At 42.6% G+C, this 17,574-nt stretch overlaps 1 protein-coding gene across 1 annotated transcript in view; it reads left to right on the top strand.

The window, feature by feature from the left end:
* Positions 1 to 4,305: 4,305 nt before the first annotated feature.
* RNF121 (ring finger protein 121) overlaps positions 4,306 to 17,574 on the top strand; it is an 80,910-nt gene continuing 67,641 nt past the window's right edge. Inside the window, exon 1 of the mRNA XM_068988269.1 lies at positions 4,306 to 4,369. Coding sequence (XP_068844370.1) covers positions 4,307 to 4,369 — 63 coding nt within the window. The 5' untranslated portion in view covers position 4,306. The remainder of the gene's footprint in view (positions 4,370 to 17,574) is intronic.

Raw genomic sequence — 17,574 nt, forward strand, 5'->3', positions numbered from 1 at the left:
GGTGGGCCCAGCAGCTGTCCTAAGCACAAGGCAAAATGCTTTCTCCTGAGATTTCTTCTGTTACCGCTTTGGTGCCTATATTTTGGTCCCATCAGCTTCCAGAAGAGAAGGAATCGTCATGTTACTTCTGAAGAAGAGAACAAAAGGAAAATAAACAAGCCTTGAATGTTTTTCTGGTAACCGGAGTTATTTACATCAGTACATCAGTCACTATTTCTGATGACTATGATGGGGTTGGTGGGGTGGTGATCAGGGAGCAGATCTAGGGTCGATGATGAAATTCCAACAAAAGTGAAATAACTGGAATGCAATAGAGCAGCAAGTACAAAACATATATATATTATAAATAGAATTATTATACTATATATATTATATATATATAAACATGTAGATGTTGGATTTATATGAAGCTGAACCCTCAAGGCATGAACTATGCCTTAAATTATTCATCTTTACAACCCTAGATTCTACCTAGCACATAGTAAAGAGGTACAACAAACATTCAACTAAATAAGGGATACAAGATTGTTTTTTTTCCTTCCCATAAAACAAATCTTCTTAGATTAAGTTACTTCTCTACTAGAGATCTTCAAGGGCTTGCTGACATACGCAAATCCCTTGCTTTATGATAGGCCTAAATTAACTTTAATTCAGTTTGACCCCTCAAAGCATCTACAACATAGATCTGTGCATTTCCTGGTTTATCTCCTACTATTCCTTTCAGCAAGGGATGTTTTACCGTAATTACTTATTTATTTAATCTTAAAAGTTCGTGTGGGAACTTGTATTTTGTCTTTTGCTAAACTTTTTATGGAAAAATTTAAATATATGCAAACACACACACACACACATATATTAGTGTAATGAACCCTAGTGCATCACCTAACTTCAACAATTCCTTGGGCAGAGAGAGGTGTTTTAAAGTTGTCAGAATGTCTTTAGATGGGATCTCTCTTCAAATATTTACCTGCCCTTTCACTCACGTTTCTTCACTCATATGGTCCCTGAAATGAGTCCATGACCTCAATATACTCATGTCATAATGCTCTTGTGTCCTTCCCATCAACAAACCTTTTTCCCACCTCTGAGACTTTGTTCATGCCATTGTCTCTGCTTGGAACGCTCTTTACTTCTTTTGCTGACAAATCTAATGCATATTTGATGGCCAAATGTCACCTCCACTCTGCTCAGCCCTCAAAGTGATAGCTCCCTCCTCTCAATTCTATATCACAATGATGTGCATATGTCTTTTGTCCCTTGACCAATTGTAAGCTCTTGGAAGACAGGTTTCGTGTTTGATTTATTTCTGTATACTCATTAAGAGGGAGAAACACAGTTTCAGATTAACCAGTGTCCGCTGAATGAATGACCATAAATATTAGGCTCCAAATGGTCAGCCATCATGGAACGCTCAGAGTGAGGTAGCTGCTGTGACAGCAGTAACCAAAGTCTAATGAATACCGTTCTAAAGGTCACGGGTTACATTCAAGATACTACCAAGGCTTCAAAAACAGAAGAGGTCAGGGTGAGTCCTGAGTCACCTCCCAGGCCTTTAGATTAACTAAAGCTGATTATTCTCATTATAGGAACTCACTGAACATTCAACAATTTTTCTTACTCTCTGCTAGATACTGGAGACAGAAAAATAAATAAATAGATAGGGTCTCTGTTTTGGAGAAACTCCCAGTATACACCTGTGATTTGATGGAAAAACACCATCTCTCATAACTAATATACACATCTGACTGAACCAGTCCCAACACTACACTCCAGGCTTGGGGACCCTGAAGCTGTCCATCTTAGATATTTTATTTAGCTAAATATTTTGAGGAGGGGGGTGTCTAGCAGGTACCAGACATTGGACTAGGTTACACAGTAGTGAATAAGACATATACAGTATTTTTTATGAAGATCACTATCTATCAAATTGCTTGTTCTCACAGGATTAAGTGCTTTCTGACTTCACTGCCCTTGCATATGCTGTTGTTCTTGGTTTTTTGGCACCAGCTTATTTATCCTGTGTGTACGTGCATTGAGCAGTGAGCTCTTTGAGGATATGGATTTTTGTCATGCTCATCATCTCCCACACTTCAGAGAGATGCTGGAACACAGTAGGCATAAATAAATAGCCACTGAAAAGAATACTTCTTAGGTCAATATAATTCAATCAGAATTGCACAGAAGTTTCTGGCAAACACAACAAACTCATCAACCAATAATAGGCCACAAACTGCTACTGTTTTTAAATTTTAAATACTACAAATCGGCAAGAAAAGGGCAAGCAGTCCAATATAAAACTGGGGAGACAATATAAACATACAATTCACATTAAGATAAAATCCGAATGATCAATACCCCATATAAAAAAGTGCTCAGCCTCACCGATAATAAGGAAAGTGCAAATACCTGTTTCTCTAAGACTGGAAAAAATAGAAAAGCCTACAGTATGAAGGAGTGGCAATAATATGGGGAAATGGGCTCTCTCATAAACACTTCCAGCACATCTTAATTCTGACTAGCTATATTTCAAGAATAGCCACCTGTCCTGGTTTACTTAAACAGTGCAGCTCTAGCTCCTGTGCATAAAAAGATACATGTAATGTTTCTAACAGCAAAAAGCATAAAACTCTAAAGTCCACTAGTTAAGGAATGGATGAATGAAATGTTCTATATCATATGGAATACTATATAACAGTTAAAAGGAATAAATTAGACGTAAATATATGTAAACATGGATAGACTGCCTCCCCCCAAAATAGAGTGAAAGAATAAGTTATTAAAAAAAATAACTATACATAGAAAAATAGCATTTAGGTTCTTTACAAAAGGAAATGAAACAATACTTGTACTGCCCACTGAATACACACTATCTTTTTTTTTTTTTTTCAACTGACTGGGAGAATACACAGCTAATTATAGGACTTGCTGCTAGGGAGAATGAAAGGGTAATGAATCTGATAGTAAAGGACACAGATAAATTCCACTTCTGTTTCATATTGTCTTTCTTAAAAAATGAGTATGCAAATAGATTATGATGTCAATCGGTGTTTATAATATTCTTTGTACCCAGTTTCACATAATAAATATAATTCCCATTTTAAATAAATGTAGATGGTCCCAAATGAAGTTGACGGTCAATCTAATAATGTGAGCCCACAAGACATCCTAGCTCTATTTACGCTGTAGATTCAGCCGGGACCTCCGGGGGGCGGGGTGAAGTGTAAGCAGGGACCACAGACTTGAGAGGTGTAGTTGAGATGTACAATGTACAAAAAAAACAGGATACTGGAAATGAGAAGAAAACTGTAAGCTGGGGTGCAGCATAGTGAATAGGCTGTACAGGGCGGGCGTAAGGGTAGAAGCTGGGGACGCAGTGTGTGGGCACAGTAAAAAATTCGAAGATGTGCGAAGTGGATCCGGAGGCGTGAGAGCCTAAGAAGCAGTTTGGGGGCCGTGGAAGTCCCGCAAGACTCTTCAGCTCTCAGATTCCTGAGCCTAAGCCGCTACTTCTCGGAATGCGCTGTCCTGTCCACTTCCTTTATAGCCACCCTTCTTCCCTTTTGTCCTTTCTCCTCCCCATCGAAAACCCGAATGACCCTCACCCGGGATAACGGACCTCGAAGTGCCACCGCTGCCTTAGATCTTGGACCAAAAAAAAAACCCAAAAACGTTCTCCCGCCAATTTTGTCCTCTAACCTCCGCCTTCTGACCCGAAGCACCACTCTTCCGCCTCCCGAAGCCCGGGAACAGGTTCTGGGGCCTCAAGAAGCCGCTGTTCCCGGAAACTGACTCCCACCTAGGTAAGAAGACACGTGCTTAGACAGAAAAGTACTTTCGGGTAGTTTCTGTATATTTCACGCCTTGCAAATCCCCCGGAGAGAGCGGACTTTAAACTTCCGGGTCAGTTTCTAGGCATTCTGGGAGATGTAGTCCTTAGTAGTCTCCACGCTTCGCAAGAGTTGCCCATTGAGGGAGCGTCGCAAAGTAGACAGCCTTGGGGCTCTTCTCTTTGGTTCTACACAGGGAAAAATTGGTGACATATTTGTACTGAAAATAATACAAGGCTAATTTCTCGTTTGCCAAGATCCCTCCTCCGCCGCCGAAGCTTAGAAGTACACGGAATCCGCTCCTCCTTAACCTTTAATTGGGTAGCAGGCAGACGGTCTCTTAGTTGCCTTCGGGTCTCTGCCTGTCTTGGTGCCCCGCCCCCTCTGCCGAAGCTTGTACAGCCGATTTGCTAGAAGCAGTTGAGCGGCGGAAGCAGCTGGCTCGCGCGGGGCCTGCGGGGAGGGGGAGAGCTGTGAAGATGGCGGCAGTGGTGGAGGTGGAGGTTGGAGCCGGTGCTGCCGGAGAACGGGAGCTGGATGAGGTGAGAAGAGTTGAGAATTGAGGAGAAGAAAGACTCAACCTGAAACTGAAGGGAAGGGAGGGGAGGTATCGGGAGTAGGGGTCCTAGGAGAGACGAGATCCTTAGAGGGAAGGAGCCAACTGGGTAGTGGGTGCGCGGAGAGGGAAATCTGAGGTACCCAGTACTCGGGGACTCGGAGGCAGTCATGGGGTAGAAGACTTGCAGCAACCTCAAGGGTGGAGGTGGAGGACAGAGAGAGAAGCCAGAGGGATGGGGGTGTTAAGATTTAGGATTAGTTGAGGGTCTTGGGGAGGACTAAAGGGCTGCCAGGTGGTTTGAGTTAGAGGGGCGTAGACTTCTGTGAGGGAAAGCCGGGTTTTCACTGAGGGAAAGGAAAGGACTGTCTGGGTTTGGAGTCCGGGCGGGGGACGCGGACCACGGAAAAGTGTTTATTTACTAGTATTTCAGGTTTGAGTTATTTTTTATGTAAGAGCGCTTTAAGTTCTAGAACTTTGTACATAATGTGGGCTCGATAGAGTTTTGGTCAACGAATGATAGAACGAATGGGTGAATGAACTATCCTATAGCGAAATTTATCCATTCACTCACTTAAACGTTTAAGTATCACCTTTGAGCGAAGCTCAGGGGTAGGTGCTAGGGACCTTCCCATAGAAGAACCCAAGGTATGGTGGTGGGAGACGCACAAGAAGTCTTTTCATGGAGGTGTAACTGTGGCACTGAGAAGAGGGGACCAGTGCAGTTTGGGGTAGGGAAGGCTTCTCAGAGGAGTCGAGGCTTAACGAATCAGCGATTCTCTCACTTTCTCCTTTTCCCTTTTTCCTATTAGACTTATGAGTTTTTTGAGAGTGAGCTGTTGAGGGTGTATGTCTCTTTTACCTACGTAACAGGCATTTAACAACGGGTGTATTCAGTGACCAGTGGTCCTTGAAGGAAATCACTAGGAGGAAGGAGACATTGAGTTTGAAGGGAATGAAGGGACAGCGCTGAGAAGCAGAGAGAGAAGGTGAGAAAGGAAAGGGAAAAGATTCCGAGGCCAAAGGTACATTCATGGCTAGGGGTGCCTGTGGTCTTGCCCATGACAGCATATGGACAGCAGGGAGGAATAGAAGAAAGGGGTTTGATTGTTAGGGATGGAACCAGTGGGATGTCTGAGGGATCAGTTTCTTAGAGGCCTTGGCTGGGTGGGAGTGTGGGGTGGGGATTGGGGATGAGGCCCAGAGAAAGGGAGTAGAAGTGGACTTGAGAAGCAAAGCCTGTTGTTTGGTGGTGGGATGACTTGGAGGTTTTGGTTTACCTGGTTAAGAACATTAAGATGGGGAGAGGAGACTGAGAAACTGACAAGTGGTCAGAGCAGGGAGAGATTTTTAAAGAACCATTTTAGACCCGTATCTTTCAGTCACTAAAGACTACGCGTGTTTGGATACCACTTGATTGGTGAACTGGAGTAGTTGTGGAAATGACTTCCAAGCCCCTTTCAGCTTTAAGTTTTTGTGATTATGGTTGGCTGTAGTCCAGTGAGATATATTTGAAAGTGCCTTATAAAAGTAAATAATGTGTTTTGGTTATTATACATGCTTTGTTAATCATGGCCTCCTTTGAGCGGGGGGTGGGCAGGGGAGCTGATTTCAGTTACATGTACCAGGGTGCATTGAGATAAAGAGCAAACGTTTTGGCAAAGGAGAAAAGAAAGTTTTGAAATTAGATATTTTTGATTTTTGCTTATCTTCCTTACTGTTTTAAAAATCTAAGCGCTTCTAGTGTCATAATTATACTTCCAGAGTGTCATGCCTAGAAGTCAACTTTATATGAAGCACTAGCATTCGTCCCAGAAACTTCTGTTCCTTGTTTCATTTACTAAGAAATAATATAATCTGCTGTCTGGAAATTCTGTGTGGACTGGTTCTGTCCTTTTCCTTGTGTGTTTAAGAAAGTAACTCTGAGAAGCAGGAACAGTTTTCCCTTCAAGCTCAAATAAAGAGGGGGAGAGGCAGGGGTATGGTCTGGGTGACCTTAGTTTGTGAGTGAGTTTCTACTAATGCTTCCTCAGCTGTTTTTTTTTTTTTTTAGCATCCTTAACTAGTGAAACAGAAAGTGAAATCCATCCTTTAATTTGTAATTATGGGAGTCTTCCATGTATTATGCACTGGGAATTCAAAGATGAGTAAGACAGGATCTTTACCAATCTATAATGTAGAGAAAAGACAAGCAAATGGCCTGCTGCAATACTAGATACTTTTCATAATGGAAGGGTATAACAGATTCAGTGGGGTGCTAGAGACCAGCACTCAAATCTGCTGAGAGTCATTGAAGTCTTTATGATGGAGATGGGTTGGAGTTGAAAAATGAAAAGTTAGGTTTACAGAGAAGCATGTGGTATCAGAGTTGCTCTCCCTTAACAGTTTCTACTTGGTAGAGAGACTGCTGTGAAGCTCAGATTATAAAAAAGTAATGGATAATCTAGCTAAGATGCCACTTCTTTGGAAAGACTCCATGCTCTGATTTCTTTAGGATATCTGATCTGTTTTCCAGTATCAGATGTCCTTAGCATAAGTAGTCTGGAATAGCAGCCATCAGTTTATTCATATTCTTTTCCTTTCCTTTTTTCTTTTTCATTATTACTTTCTGTAGCAGTTAAGGTAGTTTAGGTTTCACTTACTGCTTCTCCTGAATAGAAAAGAGGGCTTAGGAAAAGAGCTAGTAGTAGAAAAGACCACTGTTTATTGAGCCCTTATCATAAATCAGCTCCTGTTTAAAGCCTGCATTATTTCATTTATTATTAACAGCAACCCTGTGAATTAGTTGGTGTTTATTGCATTTTGTAAATGAGGAGACTGAGGCAAGAGAGGCTAAGTGGCATTCCCAGGATTCCAACAGTTCATGATGGGGAAGTGCAGATTCCACCTGGGGTCTGCCTCTGCCGTGCAGAACTAAGTTTTACACCACCGTGCTATGCTGAGCACCTAGGTTCCATTCTCAAGCCAGGCTTATCTTACCAAAGTAAACTACCCCTTTCTTAATGTACAAAGGACCCATCACAAATATGTGAAGCAGCATTTCATTCCTGAGAGGTTCAGAGTGGGGGTTAACTAAAAGAATATTGGTTTTTCTATACAGATCCTTTAGTTTACCAATAACGTGATTCTGCTGAGCCCCTCCCTGGTCATGGGGAGTGACCAGCCCAGTGGTAGTTAGGGAGATGAGCTATGGGTCTAACCAGCTCAGGCTAGGTATTAAACAGGCTGTGATGACTGGCTAAGTTCTTTCACTTGCTAAACACCATAGGGTGCTTGAACGTGTTGGGGAGGATAAAGCATAGGTACCAGCTTGGAGGCCCGGAAGCTGACTTACTCTAGAGCCTGTGAGTTCCTTCGTGAAGGGGTAGCGGGCCAGCCATTAGAGGAATTGGAGGCACCATCTTGGCATGGAGACTTGGCTTGGGACCTAAGCTAAAAAAACACTTCTACATCCTATTGGGGCCAGCCTGCCTGCCTGGATAGTTCCTGTGAATTCTGGGTGTGTCTTCTCCCAGTAGTTGTTCATCTGCCAAAATGATGTGATATCGTGCAGATAAGTGAGTAGCTTCCAGCTCAAGTTCAAAGCAGCCTGCAGCTAACTTATTGTTGCCTTTAGTGCGTCATTTACCTCTTCTGGGCCCTGATTTATTCTTGTTAAAAGAAAAGATTGGATTAGATTGGTGGTTTAAAAACCTTAGTCATGAAACCCTTTATTAAAAAAAAAAAAAAATCTCACTTTGAAGACTCGTAGTCCTTGAAGGGACTCAGAACCCGTTGAGTGTCTCAAACCACACCTTAAAAGCCAGGGAGCTTTCTCTTACTGTCCACTGATTGGGTGACCCTGTTTTACGTTCCTTCAGCCTCCCTGTACCTCCTCTAGCCCACCTCTACCAAGCATTATTTTAACTGTCTGTGTCTTCCCCACTAGACTGTTGGCTGCCCAAGAGCAGAGTCCAGGTCCATCTTGCTCATGGTCACAGTCCCTTCACTCAGTGTGGGGCCTGGCATAAAACAGGCACCAAACAGTGTTCAACAATTATTAGTTTGGAATAGTGGTAATACACTCCTCTCCTTAGTCGTATGTGCTTTTCTTTAAATTGAATATTTACAGCATCCCTATGAGAGCTGAACTGTTGAACTAAATCGTGACTAAAGCTCTAACATCCTGTGTACCATGTTTCTGATTCCTACCAGGTCTTTGTTTGTGCTGTCCTGTCTGCCTGGAGTACCTTCCCTTTCTCCGTGTCTTTCCAAATCCTATGTGTATTTAAGGTCCAAGCCCAAGGCGCTCTTGTCGTGTAGAACTAGTCTGATCTACACTAATACCCTCTTTCCTTGTCTTTCATGATTTTTCTCTGTGTTCATTTATCAATTCATCAAACTTTTTGATTAATTGTTCTAGGTACTGTGCTATGCTTGATCATATCATGGATAATGTGTGATAACTGCCTTCAAGGAGGTCACAGACTAGCCTAGGTGGAGAGTGATAAATACAAATTTGTGTCACAGGTGCTGTGTCAGTGGAGTAGGTGCCATATGTACATCAAGGAGGAAGTGGCAATCTATATCATATCTTCTTTTCTCAGGTTGCTGCTAAGTCGCTTCAGTCGTGTCCAACTCTGTGCGACCTCATAGTCGGCAGCCCACCAGGCTCCCCTGTCCCTGGGATTCTCCAGGCCAAGAACACTGGAGTGGGCTGCCATTTCCTTCTCCAATGCATGAAGGTGAAAAGTGAAAGTGAAGTTGCTCAGTCATGTCCGACTCTTCACGACCCCATGGACTGTAGCCCACTAGGCTCCATCCATGGGATTTTTCAGGCAGGAGTACTGGAGTGGGGTGCCATCGTCTTCTCAGGCAGACTGTAGATATTCCCATCTGTTGCTTTTTCAAAGTAGTAATCTTGGACTGTTTGTTTTGTTTTTTGTTTTCCCTCCCATGGGTTTTTCCTTGTAGACATTTGATAAATGCTCCTTGTTTCCAAGGATTTTCTTCTCTAGGGAAAGTCAAGAGTTTGTTGAAGGATTGAAGCATATGTGACTGAAGTTTAATCTTGGCTATCTGACCATGTATCTTTGGATTTTTTTAAAAGACTTTTTAAAGACTAATCATTTTAAAATGAGTAGTAGCGTAATGTAGTGTGCAAAAAAAAAAAAAAAAAACCTAGTTATAAACGATAGACCTAGGTTTTAGACTAGGAATAGCAGGTACTGTTTTATCTCGGAGATAGCCAAATGATAATAGATGCTTAGAAGACTGTGTTTAGAAGGATTCTAAGGCCAGGGCTCAGCGGGAGTGCTGAAGGCAAAATGATACAGTACTTACTATGTGCCAGTTCCTGTGCCAAGTGTTTTCTATGCATTATCTAATTTCATACCACAGCTTTACAAGATAGATATTGTTATGGCTATATCCATTCTACACATGTGGAAACTGAGGCACAGAGGGATTTAAGTAACTTGGCTAATTTGGTCAGATGGTAAATGACAGAGGTAGGGTTCAAATCCAAGATGACTACAGCATCTGTGCTCTTAACCACTGTGGGCAGTATGAGTACTGTAACTTCCCATGCTGTCCTATGCTAGACATTTCTGCTGTGTAAGTGTGGGACTTCATTTACAGAGGTGATTTGACTGGGATCACATTCTTTGAGACCGAGTTCTCTTTGAAAGTGCTTTTTGTTGCTCAGTTGTGTCCGACTCTGCGATTCCATGGTCTGCAGCACTCCAGGCTTCCCCCGTTCTTCACCATCTCCTGGAGTTTGCTCAGACTCATCTCCATTGAGTTGGTGATGCCATCCAACCATCACCTCTTCTGTTGTCTGCTTCTCCTCCTGCCTTCTATCTTTCCCAGCATTAGAGTCTTTTCCAATGAGTCAGCTCTTGGCATCAGGTGGCTAAAATATTTGGAACTTCAGCATCAGTCCTTGCAATGTATATTCAGAGTTGATTTCCTTTAGGATTCACTGGTTTGATCTCCTTGCCATATAAGAGACTCAAGAGTCTTTTCCCCCACCACAGTTCGAAAGCATCAATTCTTTGGTGCCCAGCCTTCTTAATGGTCTGACTTTCACATCCATACCTGACTGCTGGAAAAACCATAGTTTTGACTATATGGACCTTTGTTGGCAAAGTGATGTCTCTGCTTTTTAGTATACTGTCTAGCTTTGTCATAGCTTTTCTTCCAAAGAGCAAGCATCCTTTGATTTCATGGCTGCAGTCACCATCTGCAGTGATTTTGAAGCCCAAGAAAATAAAGTCTGTTGCTGTTTTCCTATCCATCCTTATATCCTTGGTGCCTGGCATAGAGTATGACTCAATAGATGTTTGAAGATAAGAGCTCATGAGCGATTCCACACTTTGATTCTTCATCTTTGAAATGGTAGATTTGGACCACATGACTTCTAGAGGTCTCCTGCAGCTTTGAAAGTCTTGGATCCCTGTATTTTACTTTGCTTTGTGAGTCCTATAATTCCTGTTGGGTACTCGGTAAATGGTAGAGAATGACTGAATGAAGGTATAATTATTATTAATAATCTGTGCTAATAATCTTAGGATAAGAGTAGAAAAATGGTGATAGGAAAGTTTTAGACAAAAAGGCCTACATATAACCTCCAATACCATAACCTTTGACTTTCTGTGCAGTCAGTCTCATACTCCGGCAGACACCCTGTCGACACGCACAGTTTTTTCCATTTGATTTCCCATTACAAACTTCCCACCGCCCGCCCCCGCCACCCAGCTCACTCTTTCTTTTTGCAATTAACCTGTTGCTTAATAACTCATCTACTTCCAGAAGGAATTTGAAGTGTCCTCTGGTCAATAAAGAGCTTCCCAGGCAGCACAGTGGTAAAGAATCTGCCTGCTCATGAGGGAGATGTGGAAGACGCAAGAGATACGGATTTGATCCCTGGGTCTGGAAGATCCCCTGGAGCAGGAAATAGCAACCCACTCCAGTATTCTTGCCTGGAAAATTCCATGGACAGAGGAGCCTGGTGGGTCCATGGGTCACAAATAATCGGGCACAATGAGCACATACACAGGCTGGTCATTAAGGGAAGGTCGGAGAGAGAATAAGAGAAGATGAAGAGGAATGTTCTAATTTTTTGAATGCAGGAACTGTCTTTCTCATCTCTGTATTCCTCTGCCTTAGCCAGTGCTTGGCAATAGCAGACATTGATTATATTTGTTGAATAAATGAGAATGTTTATAGATGTGGATTCTACTCAGGTTTAAGGAAGTGTTGACTAAATTGCAAAGATTAACTGACACACTGTCTGTCCTGGCCTGGCAGTGATACAATAGCTCCTGACAGTACTATTTGCTTATAAACCGCTTTTCCAGTTTTCATGAATGCCGTCCTGCTCCTCACCAGTGAGTCATAGCACGGAATCTGAGGACCTGCTCTGTGCCTCCAGTGCCCTGTGTAGACATCGGTCAGCACTCGGCTGTGCTGTGTTGTTTGTCTCCTCCACTGAGCAGTGGACTTACTGAGGGGACAGACCATATCACCTCTGTGTTCCCAGCACCTGATCTTTCACAATAGTTACCATAGAGTAGATATTCAAATGCTTATTGCAGGATCTTAAATCTAATCCATTTACCCATGTCAAACACTCCCTGCAAGTGGTCACCTTGTCTGTGTTTAAACACAAAGAATCAACCTGCCAATGCAGGAGACCTGCCTGGAGAAGATCATCTGGAGGAAGAAATGGCTACCCACTTCAGTATTCTTGCCTAGGAAGTCCCATGGACAGAGGAGCCTGGTGGGCTATAGTCTGTGGGGTTACAAAAGAGTTGGACACAACTTAGTGCGACTAAATAACAGTGAAAGGGAGTTTATCATTCTTTGGTCAGCCTCTTCCTTCTTTGATTTCCTCCGCTGCAGTATTCTTCAGATTGGGCTGGAATTCTCATTTCTGTAGCTTCATCTTTTTAGTCCTCTCTTCCTAGATCCTACTTCTTTGCATCTTTGACCCATGATGGAGGCACATGCCCTGCCAGAGAATCCTCTGATGAATTTAGGTTCACTTCACTTGGAGTTAATTAGGTTCAGTTCACCTGGGGCTATTGGCCTAAAAGCTTACTCTGTGGAAGTCAAGCCAGGATAATCCACCCAGTGTCATTCCTCTTCTCTATTTTATTTCTTTGTGTTTTCCCTTCTTGAAGTCATTTATCTTTCTGTTCCTCAGAGGAAAATCTGTTGGTAAACATAAACTCATTAGTTCCCTCTAAAGTGCAGCTGTCCCGAGAGGATGCTGAGTTACGGCCATGGGGCTTTTGGCCCTGAGCAACTAGGGAGAACCAGTGGGGAAAGGGGAAGCTGAAGGCAGAGAGCATAGCCCTGCCATGGTCTGTTCCCTCTGCCCTCCTTCCCCATTCCCAGTAGGATGTTCTCAGTAACTGAGTGTGTCTGTTACTGAGGACGTCTCCAGTGGCATTCTACTCCCCATTTGCCCATAGGATTGAGCCCACTCTCTTGCTGAGGTGTCATTAAGCTTCCTGTCATGTAGCTCTCTTTCTAATGATAACAAACAATAGCTAACTTTTTTAGTGCATGCTGCCTGGCAGGCATTACACCAAGCATTTTACATGCATTAGCTGTTTTAATTCTCTTTTAATACTATTATTGTCATCACTTTCCAGATGAATAAAAACTGAGGCATTGCCAAGTCACTTATTCAGGGGTGGATAGCTTGTAAGTAGAACTGAGATTTGAACCCAGAGATGGGATGCCATGATCTCTATTTCTGGTATACTCTACAACATGAATTTACTGTTTTCAAAATTCACCATATATTTATTGAGCATTTAATTTTGCCAGATACTTTATTTTGTGTTGGGAATTCATAAATGATTATAGAGGGACTTCCTTGGCAGTCCAGTGGTAAAGACTCCACTCTTCCACTGCAGGGGGCACGGGTACGATCCTTGGTCAAGGAACTAAGATCCTGCATGCTGCACGTTGTGGCCAAAAAGAAAAAACAACCAAACAAAAAGAACCCTACAAATGTTTAAAGAGACTCTGTGATTCAAGAGTTCATGGTCTAGTAGGGAGAAGGACCCCCTAAATGATAATGACCAATGTAGTGTGATGAGTGAAGTCATGTACAGGTACCACAGGTACGTGGCAGAGTATGAAAGTGTATTTGGGAGAGTTAGGGAAGACTTCAGAGAGGATATGACATTGGTCTCATTCTTAAAGCAAGAATAATGTTTGTCATATGATCAAGAGACTAATTTATACCAAGGTAAAAGCACATATATGTGAAGGACTGGAGGCATATTATCTCTAAGCATACTATTAAACGTACCTTTCTCCACTAATAAAACTTTAGTGATACCTGCTTGCTTTATGCAATGCACTGTGTTAGGTACTTAAGTTGAGAAGAAATATACTAATTCATGTTTCATGCCTTCAAAGAGCTTTCATAGTTCAGTTAGAAAAGTAGCACATATAGTTCAATTGGCAAGGCTATAATTATAAAATAAGACGTTCTAAATACCTCATCAGTAGAAAGACTGCTGTTGGGAAAGTAAATCTCTTCTTATCAAAATGGTTAGGGAAGACTTCATGGAGAAGGAGATGCCTGAGCTGGACCTTAATGGATGATTTAAGTTTCACTAGAGAGAGCATTAAAACTTAATTTAATTTAATTTAATTAAAGCATTAAAGAGAGGCTTAAAGCTCAACATTCAGAAAATTAAGATCATGGCATCCAGTCCCATCACTTCATGGCAAATAGATGGGGAAACAGTGGAAACAGTGGCTGACTTTATTTTTCTGGGCTCCAAAATCACTGCCGATGGTGATTGCAGCCATGAAATTAAAAGACACTTACTCCTTGGAAGGAAAGTTATGACCAACCTAGATAGCATATTAAAAAGCAGAGACATTACTTTGCCAACAGAGGTCCGTCTGGTCAAGGCTATGGTTTTTCCAGTGTCATGTATTGATGTGAGAGTTGGACTGTAAAGAAGGTTGAGCACAGAAGAATTGGTGCTTTTGAACTGTGGTGTTGGAGAAGACTCTTGAGAGTCCCTTGGACTGCAAAGAGATCCAGCCTGTCCATCTTAAAGGAGATCAGTCCTGGGTGTTCATTGAAAGGACTGATGTTGAAGCTGAAACTCCAGTACTTTGGCCACCTGATGCAAAGAGCTGGCTCATTTGAAAAGACCCTGATGCTTGGAAAGATTGAGGGCAGGAGAAGAAGGGGACGACAGAGGATGAGATGGTTGGATGGCATCACCGACTTGATGGACATGAGTTTGAGTAAACTCCGGGAGTTGGTGATGGACAGGGAGGCCTGGCGTGCTGCGGTTCACTGGGTCACAAAGAGTTGGACACGACTGAGCAACTGAACTGAACTGAGAGAGAGCATTAGAAATAAAGGTCCCAAGTAAATATGAGAAAGTAAATGTGATTGGGGATCAGCAAGTAAGAGAGGACTAAGTACTAAATGGAGAAACATAGGTTGGAGCCAGTATGAGGTTGACTTCAAATGCCAGGTTGAGGAATTAAGACATATCCACTCATTCCTTCAGTCAGCATTTATTGAGTCCTTCAATACACCTGATACAGTGCAGGGGACACAAACATGAAGACATAACTCCTGCTTTCAGGGGGCTGATGGTCACATAGAGGAAGACAGACATGGAAACAAATGATTGCAGTGTAGTGCAAGTGTGTGTTACGTACTGTGGTGACAAAGGAGAGAGTGACTAGCTGCTTGAGGGAATCATTAAAGACTTAACAGAGGATGCTTGAGATGGTTCTTGAGGATTGAGTTCAGTACATAGTCTGTGAGAAAGGGAAGAGTGGTCCAGCAAAATGAAAAGATATGCAAAGGCTTAAAGGCGTTAGAATAGAATATTCTATTCTATTCCACGTAGAATATTCTGGGAACTATAAGAATTCCTGTATTAGTGGAATATAGATTAAATGTAGGGGGATAGCAGTGGGTGATAAAGTTGGCAAGGCCTTTTTAACAACATGCTGCTGCTGCTAAGTCGCTTCAGTCGTGTCCGACTCTATGTGACCCCATAGACGGCAGTCCATCAGGATCCCCCGTCCCTGGAATTCTCCAGGCAAGAACACTGGAGTGGGTTGCCATTTCCTTCTCCAGTGCATGAAAGTGAAAAGTGAAAGTGAAGTTGCTCAGTCGTGTCCGACTCTTTGCGACCCCATGGACTGCAGCCTACCAGGCTCCTCTGTTAACAACATGCTAAGAGGCTTGAACTTACAACACACTCAGATCTATGTCTCAGAATGATCAAATCTGGTAGAAGGCTGGAAGTTATTTTTGGAAGGATCAGCTTGGGGAAAGAAGAAATTAGTTGGGAGTATTACAGTCCAAGAGATTGTGGGGATCTGAGCAAAACCAAAAGCAGGGTGGAGAAAAGTGAGCAGCCATAAAAATATTAAATAGAGTGCACTTATTATTTTTTGCCTTTCCCATTCCATTCCTTAATTCATTCACTCACATTCACTCAAGTGTTTGTTAAATATATAATGTATATTATTTATTCATTCTGATTCAAATACTTGCAACTTCAGAATGTCAGGAATTTTTCTAGGTCGGGTCCTTGCTCTTGTGAAGTTTACTTTCTAATAGGGGAAACACAGATAATGAATAAGTAACTAGCAGGATAACTTCAAATGGTGTTAAGTACTCTGAGAAAAGGATGGAGAATGACTCAAGGAGAGATGCTACTTTCAATGGGGAGGTTTATGGAATGCCTCTGGGGAGGTGATATTTAAACTGAGACCTGAATGAAGAAGACTTAGCAGCTTGAAGATTTGGAAGCATACCGTGTCAAGTCGAGGGAGAACCAACTACGAATCGGTGGCAACGGGTTACGCATGTCTTGGGACCAAGGAAGATGACCAGTGGGGCTGAGTTACAGTGAGCAAGAGAAAAATAGTACCGTATGAAGTCGCGGAGTTTGGCAGAGTCAGATATGTAAGGCCTTGTAGATGCCGCTGAATGTGTTGAATTTTATTGAGAGTACAATGAAGACTTTGGATGGTTTTTAAAATAGTGAGGCGAGCTGATTTGCATTTTTCAAAAAGATCTTTTTGGCTGCTTTGAGGAGAATGGATTGTAGGGGAGCATTCGAGGAGGGCAGTTAAGAGGCTGTTGGCAGTAGTCTGAGTGAGAGATGATAGTTTTGGAGTTGAGGGCGAGGGGGAGTGTGAGTAGGGTGGCAGAGATGGCGAGATGAAATTAGAATGCTTTGAAGTAGAGCCTACAGGACTTGCTGGTGGATTGGATATGGGACGTAAGGGATGAAAATAATCAAGCTTGACTTGCAGGTTTTTTGAGTTTGTTTTGCTTTCACTTGAGTAGTTGGCAACACCATGGCTGATGTTGCTGTGTACTGACAGGACAGACTAGGAGAAATTTTTGTTGGGGTGAGGAGAAGGAAATACAGAAAACTTGTGTTTGTCTATGCTGAGTTTGAGATGGCTATGTAAACATCTAAGTGGTGGTGTTAATTAGGCAGTTGGAAATATGAATGTAGAGTGGGAGGAGAGTTCTGGACGTTGGTCTGAGACTCTGAAGATCTGCCTTTTTATCCTGTCTCTACCACACAGTTGTTACTGAGACAAGTCAGTGAGACACTTGAGTCACAGTGTTGTTGGCTTAAAGAAGTAATAAAGGTATTTGTTAGGCCAGCCTTGGGTGTATGGTGGGAGAATCCTGTTTATTCGTGTATCCATTCATCAAGCATGCACTGAGCGTTTATCACAGCACTGTCTTAGCTGTGAAGGATAATGAAGACCTAGGCTCTGCTCTCAGGCTGCTCGTAGTCCAGTGGAAGAGTTAGTGAAATAAGTAGTTGTAACAACTGCTGTAATACAGAGACTCACAGAGCTCTCTGTGAGCACAGAAAATGGCAAGAGATCAAGAGAGGCTCCCCAGAGAAGTGGCATTTCAGCTGGTGTGGAAAGAATGACCAGAGGTTAATCAGCCAAGAAAAGAAGGGAAAGACCCTCTGGGCAGAAGGAGCAATATGAGCAAGGTGCGAGTGAGAGGGAGGGAACAGCAGGCCGGGGCACTGAGTAAGGTTAGTGTCACCGCAGCATCTTGAGTAGAGGGTGGGCGTGGTGAGAAAGGGGGACTGGAAAGGGAGGTGGGTATGAGATCCCTGAGGAGTTTGGATTTTTATGTGTAGTGGGTGATTAACCGTG

The sequence above is a fragment of the Capricornis sumatraensis genome, chromosome 16 (genome assembly GCF_032405125.1).
Source record: "Capricornis sumatraensis isolate serow.1 chromosome 16, serow.2, whole genome shotgun sequence".
Classification (NCBI taxonomy): Eukaryota; Metazoa; Chordata; class Mammalia; order Artiodactyla; family Bovidae; genus Capricornis; species Capricornis sumatraensis.